Genomic DNA, 19,642 nt, shown 5'->3' on the forward strand with positions numbered 1-19,642 from the left:
GCCCCGGCCCCGCCGAGCGCCGCAGGCAGCCGGGGGCCGCCGCCGGTGCCTCGGGGCCTGGGCAGCGCCGCGGCTCCCTCCCCGCTCCCCGCCCCGAGCAGCCATGGCCGCCCCCGGCTCCTGACGAGGTGAGCGGGGCCGGCAGGGCGGCGGTGGGCGGCCGAGGGACTGCGGAGAGGGGGTGCGGGCCTCGGGGGGTGGGGGGGGGCACGGCGGGGGAAGGTGGCTCGCTGTGCGGGGAGGTTTGGGGAGGGAAGATTTGGGGAAGGAGGATTTCGGGAGAGAAGATTTGGGGAAGGAAGATGTTTTTTTAGGGGTGTCCCGGCTCGGCAGAGTGAAGCCCATCGCCCCGTGCCCCTTCGCCACCTGTGTGTGCGGGGCACCCGCGCCCTCCTTTCGGTCTCTGCCGCCCAGCGCTGATTTTTTTTTATTATTATTTTTTTCTCCCTCTTTTCTTTCCAAAGAGCCTCTCCCGAGCCAAACCGCGGCGTTTCGCGGTGGTGTGGAGCTGTGTGTGTGCTGCCAGCCCGCCGCTGGGACAGCGGGGAGCCGAGCTCTGCCCGCCGCCGGGGGGTGGTTCCCCTCTGCCCTCGGCCGGGTGATGGCTTTGTGCGCCCCTCGGCTTGGCTGTGGCTTTTTTTTGGCGAAAAACTTTGGAGATGTGGCAGGCAGGTGGCCTGGTCCTCGGGCTGAGAACGGAAGGAGTGTCTGAAAATAACACTTGTAGCTGATGGGATCTAGCTGTGATCAGACCGCTGTGTTTAGCAGCAGTCATGTCTATGAATTTGTCCGTGTCTTGAAAAGCTTAAATTTGCGTTTTTGTGGATTTATTTTTATCAAAGAATAAAAAAAAATATATATATATATCAGAACAGATGTCCCTTCTGTGCAGACAGGGTGCTTGGGCTCAGAGAAATGCGGTGACAGCTTTAGCCCCCTGTACTGAATGTCTGGCATATCCTGCGGCTGACTCCTTACCACCACGTATCTGTTTAACCATGGGATTATCTCTGACATTAGCTGTCTCTGTAAGGCAGCCCTGAGCCTTATTCCCACTTCTGAGACCAGAAAAAAAGGAAAAACAACTCTTGTTTTTCAAAATACTGCATTTAACGCAGTGTTTAATTGCTTGTGGTCTCTGTGAGTTGAGAAGGAAGGGCTCTGTTTCTTCTGGTCATAGTTTTTTCCATGGGTAGCATATGGTATTTTTCTCTACTGTATATCTGCTGTGGGCTAGCTGCTTAGCACAATCTGATTTGTTCTAAATGGCTCTTACGCAGCTCAGATAACTGCTGCTGACCCGGGGAACGTGTGGGTCCCTTCTGACATCTGGCTGTCAAAATAGTTTTGCCTCTAATAACAAAATGAGAAAGACGGATAAAATATAATCTAATGCTATCAACAAATAGAAGCTGTATGCGATGTATAAGTAAAGATGTTGGAGGTTTTAGGCTCAATCAGCGGAGAATCATTGCATTTGCACGGTGTTTGAATGTATAGGGCTACATTGCAATTCCCTAGTCCTTTATGCATTTGTTTGGTGCAGATAAAATTACTTAATTAGCAGTATTTTTAGTAAAGTGATGATTTGAGCTTTCAGTTATGTTTTCATACAAGCAGTGCAAGTGTTTTGTTAGTCTGTAAACTACTCAAGATGAAACTAATTTGTATGATTACAAGAAATTACAGTTCATTAATACAATTTTTGATTGTGTGGGGTGAATGGGTTATAGAGAACAGAAATAAATTTTGCGTTTTACAACTTTCTCCTCAGAGAGTTACAGAATGGCTTGGGTTGGAAGGGACCTTGAGCATCACCGAGTTCCAACCCCTGCCATGGGCAGGGACACCTCCCACCAGCCCTGGTTGCCCAAAGCCCCATCCAGCCTGGCCTTGGGCACCTCGAGGGATGGGGCATCCACAGCTTCTCTGGGCAGCCTGTGCCAGTGCCTCACTATCCTCATGGCAAAGAATTTCCTCCTAACATCTAATCTAAATCTCTCCTCTTTTAGTTTAAAACCATTTCCCCTTGTCCTATCACAATCTGCCCATGTAAAAAGTTGCTCTCCATCTTTTTTATAAGTCCCCTTTAAGTCTTGAGAAGCTGCAACGAGGTCTTCCCAGAGCCTTCTCTTCTCCAGGCTGAACAGCCCCAGCTCTCTTTGGATGGCATCCCTCCTGCTGTATTGGCTGCACCACTCAGCTTGGGGTCATCTGCAAAGTTACTCGATCCCACTGATGAAGATGGAAATAATACATAGAAATCTTATGAGTAAGAACCCTAACCTGACAGCATTTTTTAAATTTAATTTAGTATGTGACAAAAAATAATTCCTTCCAATTTTTCCTATGGGGGAGGAGAATATCATCAAACTCTCCCCCATTTTCTCTTCTTCAATTAAGCACAGACTTGCAAAAAATGTGTCAAGTTGCCATTAGAGTTTGTAGAAGAAAGAAGAGTACCCTTTTTCTGGATAATAGAAGTTTCTGTAGTTCCATAGCTTGTAATGAATTACTTTGGATTAACAGTTGTAATAGGGCTGTGAGGATAATGGAAGGATAATGAGAGGGAATGAATTTTGGGGACTGCGAGGCCCTTTGACAGCTGGGGAATGTGCAATGGTTTCACAGCTACAGGAGCATCTTAGGATGATGACAGATGTGAATTGTGGGAGTGACAAAGGGGAATTAAAAAGTGAAATATGTGAAATTCATGAGGCAGTAGCTAGGGAGTGGAAGAAGTTTAGTTTAGACAGAGGAAGATTTGTACGTGTGAGACTTGGGACAAAGACTGGATTTTAGTGTTTAAAAAAAAAAAAAGATGACCAGCAGCCAGTAAAATTGCTAAACTGGCAAAGCAGTATTAGAGCAACAAGCGAGACTCTAGCAGTGGGTTCTCTACTTATTTGACTACGTAGATGGAAGGTAGTAAACACAAAAGGAAAGAACAGGAGTCCTAAAATAGGAAAGAGATGTGTGAAAATGTTGTAGAAGAATGATGGTGCACTTAGGGTATTTGTTACCTTAGCAAACAACTCTGTAAAAACCTTTTCTTTCAGAAATAGTTTGGACACGTTGATATTTTATGAAGTAGGCATCCTGATAGGTAGTAAACACTGCTGGAGAGTGGAATTATTTTCTATTTTCTTAATCGCCATTAAGAACAGCTGATAACTGCTGTTAGCTTGTTCACTGCCTCTTTTTGTAACAGAGCAAATATGGGCCCTGGAACCAAACTTGATTCCTGCTGTCTTGTCTGATGTGGGCTAGAAAGGGTAATGTCCCACAAGTAATCCCTTTGGATTTAATGAAATTGTTTGGTGACAGCAAGCGCTGGGGGGCCCAAAGCCAGCATGCTGAATCCTCTTGCACAATTCAGTGGCACAGTTTGAAAATTGAGACATCGGAGCTTTTCCTGGTAATGGAGGTACTAAACTAGTGCAGCTGTATTATTTTTGATTTAGTTGAGTTACACTGTAAGCAATGTGTGAAGCTGCAAAACAAATACCATTTTTATCCTAGAGAAATACAAGCATAATAGGACACAGCACGCAGTTTGCAGTGGGAATATTTTTCAGAATAATTTTCAGCGTTTAGAGGTGTTTCCAACTTCAAGTGGCATATTTCTGTTTCTTGTTTCTCTAAGGTAGTTATAGCTGCTGAAGCTAAAGAAAATCTTCAACGTTTACTTCCTTGAACAAGCATAGAAAGCTTTCTTTCCAGAAATCCAGATTCTTGTCTTGGAAATTTGCATCTATTTTGGGGAGATTCGAAACTGTTTCATTAATCAGGTTTGCTCACAGCAAAATACAATTAAGAAGTGGAGATTTCCTTCCTTTCCCATTTTCTAAAATCATTCACGAAGAGAATAGGTACTGCTACAAAACGGACATGTCAAGGCTGTCACTCCATGATAAGAAAACCTGCTGTTTTTATTCTTTTTAACTAATTTAAACAAAATTTTCCCATATGTATGCATGCAGTGACATTCATCAGCATGAAGTTGTTCGCTTACCCATAAAGGGAAACACAGGCATATGGTACTTTTTTTTTTTTTTTTTTTTTTTTCTTCTGTTTCTTTTACTGTTCACCCCTTATCTTTTTAAATTCCATTGCTATGTGGATACCTTCACGTACTGGCCAGATTGGGAATTCTTTCATGTTTGTGTTGCCCTTTTCTTCCCATGCTATTTTTATTTGTTGGTCATTATTTGATTATATAGTAGATACAGACCTAACTGCTTCTCGATCATGTTTTTCTTGAGGCTGGGGGGCAAAAAGGTTGGGGAGTTGAGCATAAATACCAGCTTGACACTTAGATCTTATTGTGCTTTCATACACAGTGAGCATCCCACGCTCTTAGCTCTGGGAAGGCTGAGGCTGGAGTCTTCAGATGGGTGAGGAAATAGTCTGTGGATCGTTCGGTGTCAGGCAGAGCCCATACGGTTCTTTCACTACCCAAATATGTTCAAGTACAGTATTTCTTCTCAACTTCAATGAGGTCATAGCTGCAAGAAAAAAAAGCTTATCCCAAATTCAGTAGTTAACATATATCCTTAGATGAGAACTGAACTGAAAAAAACAAGTTTATTCCAAACAGCAAGGTTCTTCTTAAACTCTACCAGGGGATGTAAGTTGTTCTGCCCTTTTTTTTTTCCTTTATGCAAAACAAAAGCTGACAATTTCTGCATTCCTACTTGCTAAACAATGACTTAGTTAACTGTTCTTCCTTTCTTCAAGAAGTTAATGGGCTGTCTTTTGGTTTTGTCTTTCAGATTTTCGTATGTTGTGAAGTACACGCATTTATTTCTGCCTTAAAATTACTGATGCCAATGCTTGCTATGGCATCTGTGGCTTCACCGGTTATATTTAAGGAGTTTTGTCCCTTATATTATCTACTCAATGCCATTCCAACAAAGGTCCAAAAAGGCTTTCGCTCTATTGTGGTATACCTCACAGCGCTTGATACCAATGGAGACTACATTGCAGTGGGGAGCAGCATTGGGATGCTTTATCTCTACTGCAGACATTTAAACCAGATGAAAAAATACAATTTTGAGGTAAAAGTGGACTTTTAACATTGTCACTTCTAATGAAGCTTTGGTCTGTGCTGAGTTGCTCAGAATTGGGTGACTGTTTGCAACTCTATTTTGTCTCTGGATAACTTTGCAAATTTTCTGTGTGGTTTGTTCCAACAGGGGAGATGTGAATCTATTACTTTTGTAAAGCTGTTGAGTTGTTTTGATGATCTAGTTGCTGTTGGTACAGCCTCAGGTCGGGTTGCAGTTTTTCAGCTTGTGTCATCATTGCCTGGAAGAAACAAACAGGTAAAGCTTTGTATTTCGTCTACACTTCTGTGAGGTTTATTACGGTGATTCCTAGTAGAATGTTAAGGGAGTTCTTTGTGATAGTGAAAATGAGAGAATTTTGCCTGATGAAGTATCTGCGAATATGTTTCGGGGTTCATATGTTAAGCTTATAAAAGCAATAATCTTAAAACGTTTTTATCATTTACAAAATGTATATAATCAAAATTCTTCCAAGGAATTCCTCATTTGTAATAACTGGTTGAGCTACTTGGTGGTTGGTGTTGCTGTTTTTTAAACAAAAATTAGGACGGCCAGCATTTTTTACTTGACCTCTGATCTATCAGTCCAAGTCACTGAATAGGCTTTGTGTCTGTTTTTCCTTCCCTGCATTCATTCATTTGGTATTGTTTCACAGCTTCGGAGATTTGATGTTGCTGGTATCCACAAAAGTAGCATTACAGCTTTAGCTTGGAGTCCCAATGGAATGAAACTGTTTTCTGGAGATGACAAAGGAAAGATTGTCTACTCTGCTCTAGACCTAGACCAGGTAAATGCTTATTTTAAATATCTTAATTCCAATTCACAGTTTTCTGAAAAAAAATGCTTCTGTGTTTAAATAATTATCGGTTAGTTAATTGCTTAGTATCATATAACAAATTGGATTAATTAATTGTTTTACTGGTGTGCCTACACGTAGGTAGGTGTGCGTATACCCAGTAAATTGACCATTGGAAATCCTTCACATCAGCTTTAAAAAAAAAAATGATTCTTCCAATTTTATCAAATTTCTTTTTGAAATAACTGTGCACATCTTTCTTCAGTTTTCAGCTAGTATTTTCCCCTTGTTAATTTGGAAAGCGTGTACTCACATGATGTAAGTTTGCTGATTTGCTGATTCAATACAGTTGAAGTACTTTTTTCTGAATTGTTCATCATCTCAGTGTAGAGTGTAGAATGAAAATATGATTGGGTTCTACTGGGTGGCTTTAGCATGTTACCAGTAAATGGAATTTTTCTAATGGGTGGTGAATTAATTCAGACCTGGAACATCAACAAAAGAAGTAGTAATTTGTTTTTATGTCAGTGAGGAAGAGATTTTAAACAACAGTCATCCTGATTTATGTGATTGTTGGATGGTGCATGGCTGATTTGACAGAAAGGTGTAATGTCACCAAATGTAAAAATTGTCTCAGCATGCTATAGTAGGGGAAAAGAAGGAAGAAAATATGCAGTTTCGGGTTTCTGTTAAGTTCAAGTGAAACACGCTAGCTAAATTCCCAGAGAAATTGTATTTCATAGAGTGCAACAGTCTAACTCCCCCTTGAATACGTAAAGGAATTTCACATTCAGTAAGTGAACTTCACAGAACAGTAGTTGTTTTGAACAGCTTTTTTATAGCTTGCTTGCTTGTTTGTTTTTGCCTTCTTGGGCATATTGATTTCTTCAAAGTGTTAGTTTAAAGTGTCATATATTTTTAGAAAGGTTCACCGCTCTTGTTAATTTCATGTATCTTTTTAAAGGGTATTTGCAACTCCAGCCTTGTGTTGGAAGAGCCATCTTCAATCGTCCAGTTGGATTACAACCAGAAAGTGCTGCTTGTCTCGACTTTACAACGAACTGTACTTTTCTACACAGAAGAGAAATCTGTCAAGCAAGTTGGAACACAGCCCAGAAAAAAGTAACCCTCATAACATCTTGATGCAGGCACATCAGTTAATTCTAGCTTTTCAGAGCGGATTACAGAAAGGGTGATCTAAGCAGTGAAATTAATACAACACAGCAGTCCACTCATAAAAAGTGTAGTTACAGCAGCCGTGTATGCTCAAACATGAAATGACAATTCTACTTATTTAAAAAGTATGTAGTTGCAAATATGTTACAATCATATTTGCAGGGCACTATTATGCAAAAATATTTAAGGTGTTTTCTGTTTGTTTAAACTGGAAGCACTGCTATACTTCATCTGCGGTCCCTTGCTGTTTACTGTGACTTGGTGTGAGTGAGCATTGTAAGCTGGTCCTTCTCACGGGTGAAGTATTACTTAATGTAGTCAGCATCTTAATTATTTTTAAACACCAAAGTGAATTGAAAGAGAAGGTGTATAGTAAGCACTTAAAGTTGACTTGAAGGCTAGGAACTTGTATGACCTTGTGGCATCATTTATTGTGTAATTGCTCTGAGATATGCAGGAAGAGAGCACTCTGTCTTAGAACAGCATGGCTGACTATATCTGGAAGCGTTGGAAATTGACCCTTGAAAGAAGGTTTATGATGTGTATTTCAGGCATGTGAACAGTAAAGGAACACCAATGACCCCCCTTACCTATAAACAAGGGGTTTTCTTGGGTGATAGTAACAGGGCTTTTATGCACAAGGTACAAAGATTTTAACATCTGAGATTGAGATCTGCTCCTTGTAAATAGAGGTTATCAATTTCTTACTATTATTTAGTAGTTTTCTGCTTGTTTTTATCAGTTCTCAGAGAAGAATAACTGAATGGTAGAATCTTACTAAGATGGACAAAGTTGTGTTATAGCTGTGAGCCGTGTTAGGAGGAAGCATTTAACTTGTCTAATAGGTGTGATGTCTGACTCCTGAAGCTGAGGGAAAGCTCTTGTTACCTGGAAGCAGTGTTCTTGCTGTACTGAAACCAAATTTGTATTTCAGATGTTTGACTGAATACTTTAATTGAACAAAATTTTTAATTTTGACAACCTGCGGTTTTAAATTTGTGACATTAGTTTTAAAATCTAAGTTGTGTGTGTAGCTTCTTTAATACATTCTTGTTTTTGCATTTTAGCAGTGGCAAATTTGGAGCGTGTTTTATACCTGGTCTATGTAAACAGACTGATTTGACGCTATTTGCTGCCAGACCTGGACTTCGCCTCTGGAAGTCTGATGTTCATGGAACTGTTCAGGCCACATTCATATTGAAAGATGTATTTGCTGGAGGAATAAACACTTTTGAATTGTATCCGCGTTTGGAAACATCCAGCAGAGGAAGTTATAGTTCCCCAGAAAAACACCTCGGGCTTGTTTCATGCTTTTTCCGAGAAGGATGGGTGCTGACCTGGAATGAATACAGCATCTACTTATTAGACACTGTGAACCAGGTAGGCACTTGTTGGTGCACTTTCTGTTTCTTACCTGTTTTTGTTCATGCTGTGTTGTGAGACTTTGGGTTATCCAATACACTTCTGTGATATAAACTCATATTTAAATCTAAAAAAGAAGACTCTTCCTTTTTTTTTTCTTTTTAAAAAAGCAAGTACTAAAAAAATGAGTACTGTGGTTCTTTTCTGCCACCAAATTTTAAATTGTTTAAGTAATTGATTACTGCTAGTTCAGATGGGAAATGAATAGACCCATGACATTTCACAGAATGGAAATTAGTATAAAAATTGAGCTACATCAGGACTGAGGTACTTGCCTGTTTTGCTGTTTTCTTTCTTTTTGATAGCATCCTTGTTCTGTAAGTATGTCAATTAAATTCCAGTGAAAAATTTACAATTGTTAAGAGCCTAATCTTGTCCAACCATCAGATTAATCTGATGCTAATTATGTCTTTCTTTGTTGATTTTTTTTATAGGCTTTGATTGGTGGCTTGGAAGGATATGGTGATATTGTGTCTGTGTCCTGCACGAACAATGAGATTTTTCTCTTAAAAGGAGATAGAGACATAATAAGAATTTCAAGTAGACCAGAAGGATTGTCATCAATAGGTTTGTACAGATTAGCAAACTTTAGTATGTGCCTCATGGAATGTGCTGTCTATTGTAACTTTGTGGGGTTTGTTTGTTTGGCTTTTGATACTGAAAAAAGCCCACCTTCTAGGTTACTGCAAAAACCTACCATCTTCTGTGGAATTACTTGTGTTTCTGCAAATTACATTTAGAGATGTGATTTTTACCTGGTCATCTGAGATTTTGTTTTGGCTGCAGCAAGAATGGGGACATTAAGGAATTATAGTTCAATTTTTTTGAGAATTGATTGATGTTATCCTAGCCAGGCATCTCTAATCTGTGCATTTTAGGCCTTATTTAGGCCAATGTTAGTGAAACAGTCCGCATTCATGATCATGGTTATCTATGTATTGGCCAATTTCAGTTGTTTGTGTTGGAGATAGCTGAGTATGTATGATACCTTATTCCTGAGTCTCTATGATACATTTCAGGTATGTTGATACCTGTGTATCTATGATGTCACCTGTCACCACTCATATTCCAGAGGAAATCTCAGCTTTCCTAGCAATGAATAAGAAGGAACTTGCAAAACACCCAAAGAACATTCACTACATTTCCAAAAATAATATGAGGGCTTATTTTTATATTTGTTGCCATCTGAGTTCAGCATCTGTGTCGCTAGAACTCTAAAATGGATTAGTAATACTTCCTTTAATGATGATGCTGACTGATTTCTCCTCATACAATATTGTAAACACCATTACCCAGCATATTACAGTCACAGAAGGGCTATTTATGCACTTTAAAAATTCCATCTTAGTTCTGTATAACAAAATGCTAGCAAAAACTATGAAGTTTCAGTGAGTGCTAGAGGACTTAATCTATTTTATCTTTGCACTTAGCAAAAGCTTTCATCATTCAAACAGTTCTTTACTCACAAACTTTTAGAAGGTATTTACTATTTTATTCTTAACTTCCAAGTGTAGTTTGAAAGGCGTCTTCTTGAAATGCATTTTCCTCTAATTGCCACAGTGGTTTATTTGGTCTTTTTGTGTGTGCACGCGTGCAGTATACTGAATGTTTGAAGAAATTGGACACATGCAATGTGGTACTTCAGTATGTAACACTGCTGGGTCTTTCCAGCTAAAGACCTGCCTTTGTATTTATGTACACAGAATGGTACAGAATTTTACTATTAGAGGGTTGATACAAGCTTTGGGGAATTGATTTTTCTAAACTGATTTTATGTAGATTTACTTGCATGAAATTATATATATAAATATATATATATGAAATGTGCATTTAGAGTATTTTCTGTAGGATAAAGTTTCTTTTCTTTGAACCCTCTCCAAGAACTATGCTGTTACTCACTTGACACCTTAGTATTTATACTTTTATTTTTCTTTTGGTCAGTTTCAGATGTGAATTCAAAAGTGCTGAATCCTTTAACAGATACGAGTCCTAATTTGCTGACCCCGTTATCGGTAGTTGCATCTGTATCATCTAGCCCTTCAGTGGAAACAGATAAAAAAATGGTTACTTCCCCTTCAGGTATTGGTGATAAAAATGACTCTTATTCTTTAGCGAAAGATAATCTGGAAACTCCAACGCTATCGGAAAAAAGCTTTGATAGAGTGGGAGACTTGAGCAATGAAACAAGAAAAAGGGGCTGCTCTGTAGCAAGCGAGTCAAGAAGCAGGAGCAGCTCAATAAACTCTGTGGACAGTGGCTCTAGTTTTATGATATGTGCAGACTCAGAAGCTCAGAGGGAGTGTCATCTTTCTTCACAACGGTTCAGCACTATCAGCTCTGAAGATTTTGATCAAGAGCTCATTGTAAAGCCCATAAAAGTGAAAAAGAAAAAGAAGAAGAAACAAGGTAAGCCTAGAAGAACTTTGACCACCATTTATTAGAATGTGTCACATTTGATAGTTTCACACTAAGTGCGTTTGATGTGTTTTGTTTATGCTGTCACGTGGGATCCAAAACTCTGACTTATTTGGAGTGATTGTGGTGGGCCTTTTATATTTAAGATGAAACTCTGTTTTGAAAGCAATAAATTGATTACATCTTTCTTTCTAGATTATTTCTTTTATTCCTTTAAACTTTGTGTAAATATGCTTAATGTTCTAAATGAAGTATGGGTTAATGGTAATACACCATTGTGTGCTCTGCTTACAGGTTTATGTTGGAATTGTGTAATATCTATTCATCCTAGTTAAAGTATTTGATGATGTCATGTTTTTTACTTTATTAAAATAGCATGTGTGTACCTAGTTATTTGAAATGTTTATCTTTTTTTGTTGTTATACTCTTAAAATGTTTTGCTGTTAAGACTCGTTTGGTTTTATGAGCATCACTTAGTGTTGAAGTGGAAAAAATCAGTTTGTCAAAACATAGGTTTAACTCTGTACCTATCCCAATGATAAAAATATTTAATGGCTCTTATTAATATGCTCCTTTCCCCCTCCTTTTTGTTTTTAATGAGAACAGAAAGTGGGACCAAAAGAAACCATGGCTCTCTGGAAGGAACACCATGTTACGAGCGTCAGCTTTCTGGTGACAGTCCACATTCACTGACTGCAGATTCATTTTCCATGACATCTAGCCTAATGAGTGGCAGCATCGATCATTTGAGTACTGGGTCTCCAGATCAGGAAAGCATGTTCAGTGTGGAGTCCCATACAATCTTGCATGAAGATAATGGCTCAGAAACCTTCAGTGTCCTGCAGTCTCCTGAGTCTGCAACTGAGCTAATTCATGAAGAAAATGGAGATACAGTTAATGTGCAGAAACTTCCAAATAGTGACAGTGGCATGGGTACATCAACGGTTATAGATACACTGACATCTGTCTCCCCTCTAATTGTCACAGAAGACTTGACAAACAATGTTGATACTGAAAATAATGATAGCGTGCTTTCTGCAAGCAATGAATGCTGTCTTGGAAAGCCGGGCCAAGAAGATCAGGATTTTAGTACATTGTGTAAAATAGATGAAAATTTAGATAAAATGAATCTGCAGGATACTGAAAAGCCTTTTGAAGAACCAGACCTTACAGACCAAATGATTTTGGAATCTAACAGTGTACTTGGTGTTCAGACATCACTGCCACCAAAGGAAAATGATGAAATTGGTAGTGAAGACCAACAGCAGCATTCTCTAATACACAGTGTTCTGTCAGATCCTTCTGTTCTCCACTTTGACATCTCTAAAGATACTGATTCAGAGAACACTTCACTTTGTGGATGGAATTTTGAAAGTGCAATCAAAGCTAAATCTAATAGTAGCACTACTGAATGGGTAACAAACACTCATGAAAGTAAGACAGAGAAATCTGCCTCAAGTGATGAAGAGGAGGATATTTATGGACATGGATTACCGTATTCATCCTCAGAGACTAGCATGCCTGAAGTTGGTGCTGAGCCTGGTTCCCAGGATGTGTCCAGGATAAGCCTAGATGAAATGGTGCTGTTGAAATCTGATCAGGTATATGTTTCCAATTTAGTTGAAATATTTAAAAACTCATCATTTTAAAAGAAACGTGTGTAACTACTATCTCTTACTTAAGGAAGCAATTTTCTTCTCACTTAACAAGTAAAACATAAAGCAAAAGCAGCAATGTGTTTTAACTATTATGAAATGTGATATATCAGACTTCAGAATGGTTGATGTGTCCTTACAAGGTAGGGACACTGTACTGTCTGTAAGGCCTATTCAGCATTAACATTATTATGATTTCTGATTTGACAGAAATGTTGTCATAAACTCATTCATTAAAGAGTAAAAAGTAAAACCAAGCGGTGCTCAAAGGCTGTTCCTTGTTTGGGTCTCCAGTAGCCCGAATCCTGCATGATAATGCTCCCAACTTCCACTGATTTCTCTAGGAATTAATGCTGGTTGTCTCACATGGAGGGTCTCTGGTTAAGGTGTTTTACCTGTAAATGCTCAGAATGAGGATTAGTCTTGCTTTGTGTCTTAGACAGCAATTAGTGCTATTTTAAATATTGGTGTTTTTCCCTTTTCCTGTTACCCTTCTTTTCTTTGTTGTTGTTTTGTAGTGTAAAAGTTGCCAGAAATGGGAATTTTTATATAGTATTTATTTTCTGTAGTCCAAGATTAACTATAAAATCTGCAAAATTGACAGAAAACACTGTGAGTTTTAGCAGAGGTCTTGAAAATGAAATATAGTTGTTTTAATATATGTGTACATATTGTTTATTTGTGTTTTTTGTTTGTTTGTTTGTTTTAAATCTGTTACAGCCGTGTGTTAAGATCAACAAATATTTGTTGAGAAAGGTTGGGCTGCAGTTGTTAGTAAATAGGACTCTATCAACTCAAAACTCCAAGTGTAAAAGACTTCTAGTTTTGAGTTGTTGTTATATTCTCAGATTCTGGAATGTTTTTAAAAGCTCTACAGGTACTTTCATTATAGGTCATGTATGCACTGCTTGGGTACCCCTAATACAAGCTATCAAAATTCAAGATAAACCAAATTCCCATAATATTTGACTCCTGAACCGTACAGACAGAACTGAGTGCTGAGAGCAAAATGCTTATGTAGCCATTTTCTTGTGCAGTTTGAAGACACCTGCCGCTGTTCTGACTCTACAATTTTTAGTTTGCAGAGAGCTGGATGGGATACTCTGGCCCTGGCTATGGCATTTTGAGCCTGGCTGTTTCAGAAAAGTATATTTGGTGCCTGGACTACAGAGGCAGCCTGTACTGCAGCGCTCTCCCGTCCGCTGGACTGCGGTGGCAGAAGTTTGAGGATGGTGTCCAGCAGGTGGCAGTTTCCCCCTCAGGTTGGTAGGCTTCTATTTCACTGTAACCTCATAAATACAAAACTTCCATAGACTTGGGGATTCTCTTTGCTTTTTTATTTTTTAATATTCACTGTTATTTGAATAGATGGAGGAAAAAAAAAAGTCATACCATGTGACTGCATCTTCAGTACATCTGGATATCATATTATTTTAGGTGGCTGTCTTCTAACAAGTTCACATTGCACTTTGTCAAGTTTACTGCAGCTTACTGATTGAAGTGAACCACAGGAGTAGTTCAGTGATAGGTGAAGATGAATCAAGAAGCGTTCATCTTGGTTTTTGATACAAAACTGCTTACGATTCCCAAACTTACTTACTTATTTTTTGCAAACATAGAATTCTTTTTGCTTTTGCCTTTTTTTTTGTTGAGTTTTAAAAAAAATAAAACACCTTTGTCTGTTTCTTTATGAGTTTATTCTGGGTTGTGGGTTGTTTGTTGTTTTTTGTTTGTTTGTTTTGTTTTTTTTGGAGTGAGGGTTATGTTGGATAAATGGGTTTGGGGGATGAACTTGCTTCACTTTTTGTCCATTCAGATTGCTTCAGGACTGTTGTGAAAACAGAAGTGTCTAAACTTAGTCTCTGGCTCTGCCTTTACTTTTCTTCCACTCTCATCTCTAAAAATGCATTACTCTTTGCTTCTCGCTGGTCTGGTCTAAGAAGAAGGGTTTTACTTGATCTGTAGCTGAGCTTTGTGATGGGCAAAAATATAAGAGTAGTTGTATTAGGTCAGATTAGAGGTTCATCCACTGAGTATCTTGTCTTTAACAGTGGTCAAAAGCAGATGCCTGCAGGAAAGTGAGCTAACGCATCTGACAGTTGCCCTCAGGAATTTCAGACTGCAATTGTTGATGGCTCAATGATTTCTCTGCATTTATTTTCTCCTTAGTTCCAGGAACTTACCCAATTTTTCCTTGAGCCCATGTAGATTGCTAGAATTCAGAGTTTTGAAATTGTGTATGTTTACACAAGAGCATATTAACCACAAAGGTCAAAAGGAAATGAAATGCTACTTTGAAGAATTATTCAAAGGCAGTTGATATGACGATATGTTTCCCTGGTATGAACCAGCACAGTTCCTAATCAGCAGTTAAATTTGGAATTCCGTATGGTTTTCTTTTTCTGAGCTATCTTTGCTAATTGGAGTCGGGGAAAAAGTTCTGAAGGTGGGGAAGTGTTTGAGTTTTGTCTGCTTGTGACATGCTGAGCAGTGAACAGATGATAGGACTGCCCAGTGGTGTGTGGAACAGCGTACCTGTTCAGCTGTTTGTCATTCATAACTGGTCCACCAAAGTTAGCATTTAGAATATTAATACTACTAGTATTTGTAAAAGGTGAAAGTACTACGATATCCTCTCTTCCTTTATATACTCTTTAAAAAATCATTAAGTATGATGTTTGTGAAAGGATTTGTCACAGGTACTGTAAATGAGTGTAAGTGTACTAAGGATAAACCAAACTAATATGGAGGTGAGCTGTGAACTGCAGTTTCTTAACAGTGGGCTCATTTCACCCTTATGTGAACTTATTTTGTTAGCTTTCAATGTGTAACTAAGGAGAAGTGATTTATTTGCATTTAAACACTTAAAAATCACACGTACTCTAAATGGTAAATGCATTTCAGAAATTCCTATGGAAGTTGGCCAGTTCTGTTCTTGCCTTTAAAAAAATGTAAGTTTTTAGACCGTGCATTTTTGTTTAATGGTACAGGTTTACCTTATTTTCCCCTCACATTCATTTAGGTGTAGGTAGGACAAGACAGTTATAGTAATTGCTTAGAGGTAGTATGTTCTTTCCTAAGTTCTTAATGATTTTCTTAATTAACGCAGGGGCACTTCTCTGGAAGATTGAACAGAAGACTAACAAAGCATTTGCTTGTGGAAAAGTAACTATAAAAGGAAAACGACACTGGTATGAGGCTTTACCTCAGGCTGTATTTGTAGCCTTAAGTGATGACACTGCCTGGATCATCAGAACAAATGGAGATTTGTATTTGCAAACAGGTACTTAAATTGCAATCTCTTTCAGTTATTGCGAGCTAAAGTATGAGCATTCAAGTCTATTGAGTGATCACAATTAGATTTAAAATTTTATCTGAAGCCAAAGCATAGGAAAACGTTTTTATATCGAGAAATGTTTGTAAACAGTCTAGGGATATTATATTAAATTGGGATGATGAAGAAGCCAGTTCATGGTCACTTTAAAAAAATAAAAAGTGGTGTACATTCAGTATAGAGTATTTATGACATGGGAAGAACATGGGATGGATGCAGATAAATGTAAAAAGGATTGCAGAAACTATTGAAATAATACGCTTGCAGTGAAAATGGCACGGTGTGCTAAGACAATATAGCCTTGAGTGTTTTTTTTTTTTTTGCTTGAAAGATTTTAACTTAAGAAGGAACTGGAAAGGAAAGGAGATAGTATGTGGCTGTTCAGAAGAAATTCAGGTATAGGAAGCAGTGTAAAAGAAAGCAAAAGCTATTTGTTTTGAAAAGAATTGATTTGTTGGAGGTAAAATTTACCACTTGACAGTGAAAGGAAGGTAATATATGGAAGACACAAATGGATTCTGAAGTATAGGCAAGTGGTATGTATTTTATTTGACAGAGAGAAAGCAAAGCCAATGGAGGAATGGAGGAATCAGCAGTCTCTACAGCTGCTTTGTCACTGGATACGAATGAGGCAAGGACCAGAGAAAGGGATATTGCAGTGGCAACTTTGAAATGACGGCCTTAGCTTTATCTGCTTCAGTGAATAGAAGAGGATGCATTTGAAAGTGTTAATGTGGGGAGTGTTGGCTAGAAGCAAGCAGCTAGAGAGAAGCCGATTTCTAGGATGTAGCTCCAGTTTATGGAGCTAAGAGAGAAGAGTATCAAAAACCCTTGGGCATGCTGGCTTTGCACAGAGAGCTGAGTTGATAAGGAGAAATTACAAATAACACGATGAAGAAATTACTGTGCAAGTAGGAGGAAGATAGGGATAAGGGATAACAGCAAAAAAAAAAAAAAAAAAACAACATTCAAACAGGAAAGTATTTCAGAGTGGCTATAAAAATTCTTATTTATCTTCCATTTAATTTTGATACTCTGATTTCTCTTGTAGAGTTACTTGCTCTAGTGTCACATAAAAATTATTCATGATGAAGCTGTTTGAGTAGATAGCGTTGTTTCAAAAGCATTTTGCTCTTAAATTATTTTCTTTGAATAAGTTTAGTAGTTACAGAGAAATCAAGGCCACATGTATATTGCCAACAAGCATGGCTAGTGGTGATAGAGAGTGAACTTGATGCCAGTCACATAGGGCTCCGTAGAGGTTTGAATCAATATTTTTTTTCTTTCCTGTGATAGAATGGTTTGATTGCATCAGCTTGTATTCTGCTGTTCTTAGGCTTCTAAATTTGTCGTTGATGCCAAAAATAAATTCTCAGTGTGTCTTGTTAATGAGAGGCAACCAGTGATGGTTATCTCTTCTGCATCTCTTCATTCCCTGCACCACCATCCTTTCTAACGAGTGTTCTCAAAGATTTGAAACTGAGCAGTTGTCAGTCTAGAATATCATACAGATGAGTTTGTTCAGACTTGCTTAGAAGCACAAGAAGATTAAACAAAAGCTCTGTCTCCTAAGGTGTTTCACATGCAAGCGTGTAAATCAATCTTCAGTGTAACTGTGAAGGAGAAGTGTTCCTCCAGATTATGTATATAAACATATGTAACCTACCAGAGCCTCCCACCTCCTTGCAGTACTCCTTGCTGTGGCATGCTCTTTTGTAATTGCTCAACTGCCTCTATTCAGACCAGGTTCTTTCTCCCTGGCATGTTCTGGGCAAAGATTCTTGCATTATTTTCTTTAATGCTTCTGCAAAGTCTAATACATTTTTGTAAATGGAGATTCCCAATATTGTCACTAGAGGGAGAAAAGGAACAGAAATGACAGCACAGGACTTAGGGGCTCTGCAAGATGTTGAAGGATAATGCAGTGCTTTATGTCTTAGCATATAAATTCAACTGTATTAGAGGACATGATTAATAGTTCATGGAAAGAACAGTTTATTAAGAAAATAGTGATCAAATGAGAAGTGTTGGCATATCAGAGAGATCTCCCCCTCTGCCCCCCTTTTTTTTTCTTTGGGTAGCTCTTTTCCTTTAGTTGCAAAAAGCCAAACATTTTTTTAAAAAATCCTCCTTTTTCTGATTTCTAGGCCTGAGTGTGGATCGCCCTTGTGCCAGAGCAGTAAAGGTTGATTGCCCTTATCCACTGTCGCAGGTTACCTCCAGAAATAACGTTGTATGGGCATTGAGTGAGCAACGGGCCCTGCTATACCGGGAGGGAGTACGCAGCTTTTGTCCTGAAGGAGAGCAGTGGAAGAGTGATATCGTCAGGTAATGGCAGTGTAACAGGACAGCATCGTAACTGGAACGAAACTCATTGTTTTCAGTGCTGGAACTCCTTGATATTTGAAGATTTATTACATGAACTTCTTCTGGAGTGTGTGTGTGTGTATGTGCTTATAGATATTACGTATGATTTCCTTTAGTCTTTGTCCAGACATACCCAGAGTAACTGGTGTTTTTTCTGTCTGATGAATGACTGTTATATAGTGAAAGAAATTGCTGTGAACAGAAGTGATAATGCAGTTAAAAGCAAGTTTAAGAAAGTGAGAACAGTGCTTAAAAGACCTTTAATAATGTATATTAATATGACTTTTGATTAAATACTATTTCTTTAATCTCTGCTGTAACGGCCTTAAAGGGTTCTCCACATATTTGAGCGATTTTTTTTCCTGAGACTAAATCCCAGCATTTTTGTGGTCATTTGCACACAGCTGAATAATATTTTTATACTTTCCAGTCACATATTTTTATAGATATTCTGTATAATTGCTATTTAGCTTTGTAGTTGGTCCTGTTCTTGCAGTAGGTAGTTTGTGATAAATTTAAAAGCAATAAGTGTTTACTGCTGGCTTTGAGAATCTGGAAGATATAGTCTCCTGTGACATCAGCCCAAAGTGAGTATAGGAAGAAACTCCAGTCATACAGAACTGTAGTCATATGATTTTTATTTTCTGCTGAATATCCTGTTGTGAAGCTCCAGCTTGTATTACCTCCCAGTCTGGTATTTGGCTTTTGAAAAGACTTGGGAAATGTACAGTGTATTGTTCAAATCTGAAATTTGCATGTCATTTAGTCAGTTTGTTTAATGAAAATATTTGTTTGACCTATGCCTTAGGTATGCTTAATGTTCTTGGGCTTTGTATTAAAGTTGCAGAAAGCAATCCGTATTTGTTTTTAAGTTCTCAAGAAAAGTTCTCTGAAAGAAATAGCATTGTTGCCTTGTTTTTAAATACCTGATTAGATCATCTGATCCTATTGGCTTTCTGAGCTTAAAAATGATTTACTTACACAGGAAGCATATAGTCAGACTCAACATTCATCTTTGCCGTGAAGTTAGGTTCAGTTTTCTATTTATGGTGCCTGAGCTGCTAATATTGTTCTCAGAATAGGGCAAGAAAATTGAAGGAAATGTACTTATGAAACTGATGTACAAAAAACTTCTATTTGTTTCTTATTTACTGGCCAAATTAGTTTTTATTTATATTGTTATGTTTGTGAGTTTCAAATCTTGAATGATTTTGAAGGCCTTGTGATGTTGTGTTTTTGGTTTTTTTTTTTTTTGGATGGTTTTTACTTATGCAAGCTAATAAGATTTAAATTACTAATAACTGAAAATTTGAAATCAGGTGTGTTTTTGAGCTTGAACAGTTTGAACTGCTGTTGGCATTGTGACAACTTCCTTAAAATGCCATAAGCTTAAATTTGAAGTAAGGCT

The 19,642-nt window shown here is 38.2% G+C and overlaps 1 protein-coding gene across 3 annotated transcripts in view; it reads left to right on the forward strand.

The window, feature by feature from the left end:
* The first annotated feature begins 12 nt into the window (after positions 1 to 12).
* Positions 13 to 19,642, forward strand: part of TECPR2 (tectonin beta-propeller repeat containing 2) — a 43,436-nt gene continuing 23,806 nt past the window's right edge. The window contains exons 1-12 of one of the 3 annotated variants that reach the window (XM_084287479.1): positions 13 to 128; positions 4,776 to 5,060; positions 5,199 to 5,327; positions 5,725 to 5,856; positions 6,830 to 6,987; positions 8,109 to 8,421; positions 8,898 to 9,030; positions 10,405 to 10,869; positions 11,485 to 12,479; positions 13,612 to 13,795; positions 15,643 to 15,816; positions 18,015 to 18,195. In XM_084287479.1, the coding sequence (XP_084143605.1) occupies positions 4,827 to 5,060; positions 5,199 to 5,327; positions 5,725 to 5,856; positions 6,830 to 6,987; positions 8,109 to 8,421; positions 8,898 to 9,030; positions 10,405 to 10,869; positions 11,485 to 12,479; positions 13,612 to 13,795; positions 15,643 to 15,816; positions 18,015 to 18,195 (3,098 nt within the window). In that variant the 5' untranslated portion in view covers positions 13 to 128; positions 4,776 to 4,826. The remainder of the gene's footprint in view (positions 129 to 4,775; positions 5,061 to 5,198; positions 5,328 to 5,724; positions 5,857 to 6,829; positions 6,988 to 8,108; positions 8,422 to 8,897; positions 9,031 to 10,404; positions 10,870 to 11,484; positions 12,480 to 13,611; positions 13,796 to 15,642; positions 15,817 to 18,014; positions 18,196 to 19,642) is intronic. The other 2 variants (XM_084287481.1, XM_084287480.1) reach the window with 2 other exon arrangements.

The sequence above is a fragment of the Netta rufina genome (assembly GCF_964035555.1).
Source record: "Netta rufina genome assembly, chromosome: 5".
NCBI lineage: Eukaryota > Metazoa > Chordata > Aves > Anseriformes > Anatidae > Netta > Netta rufina.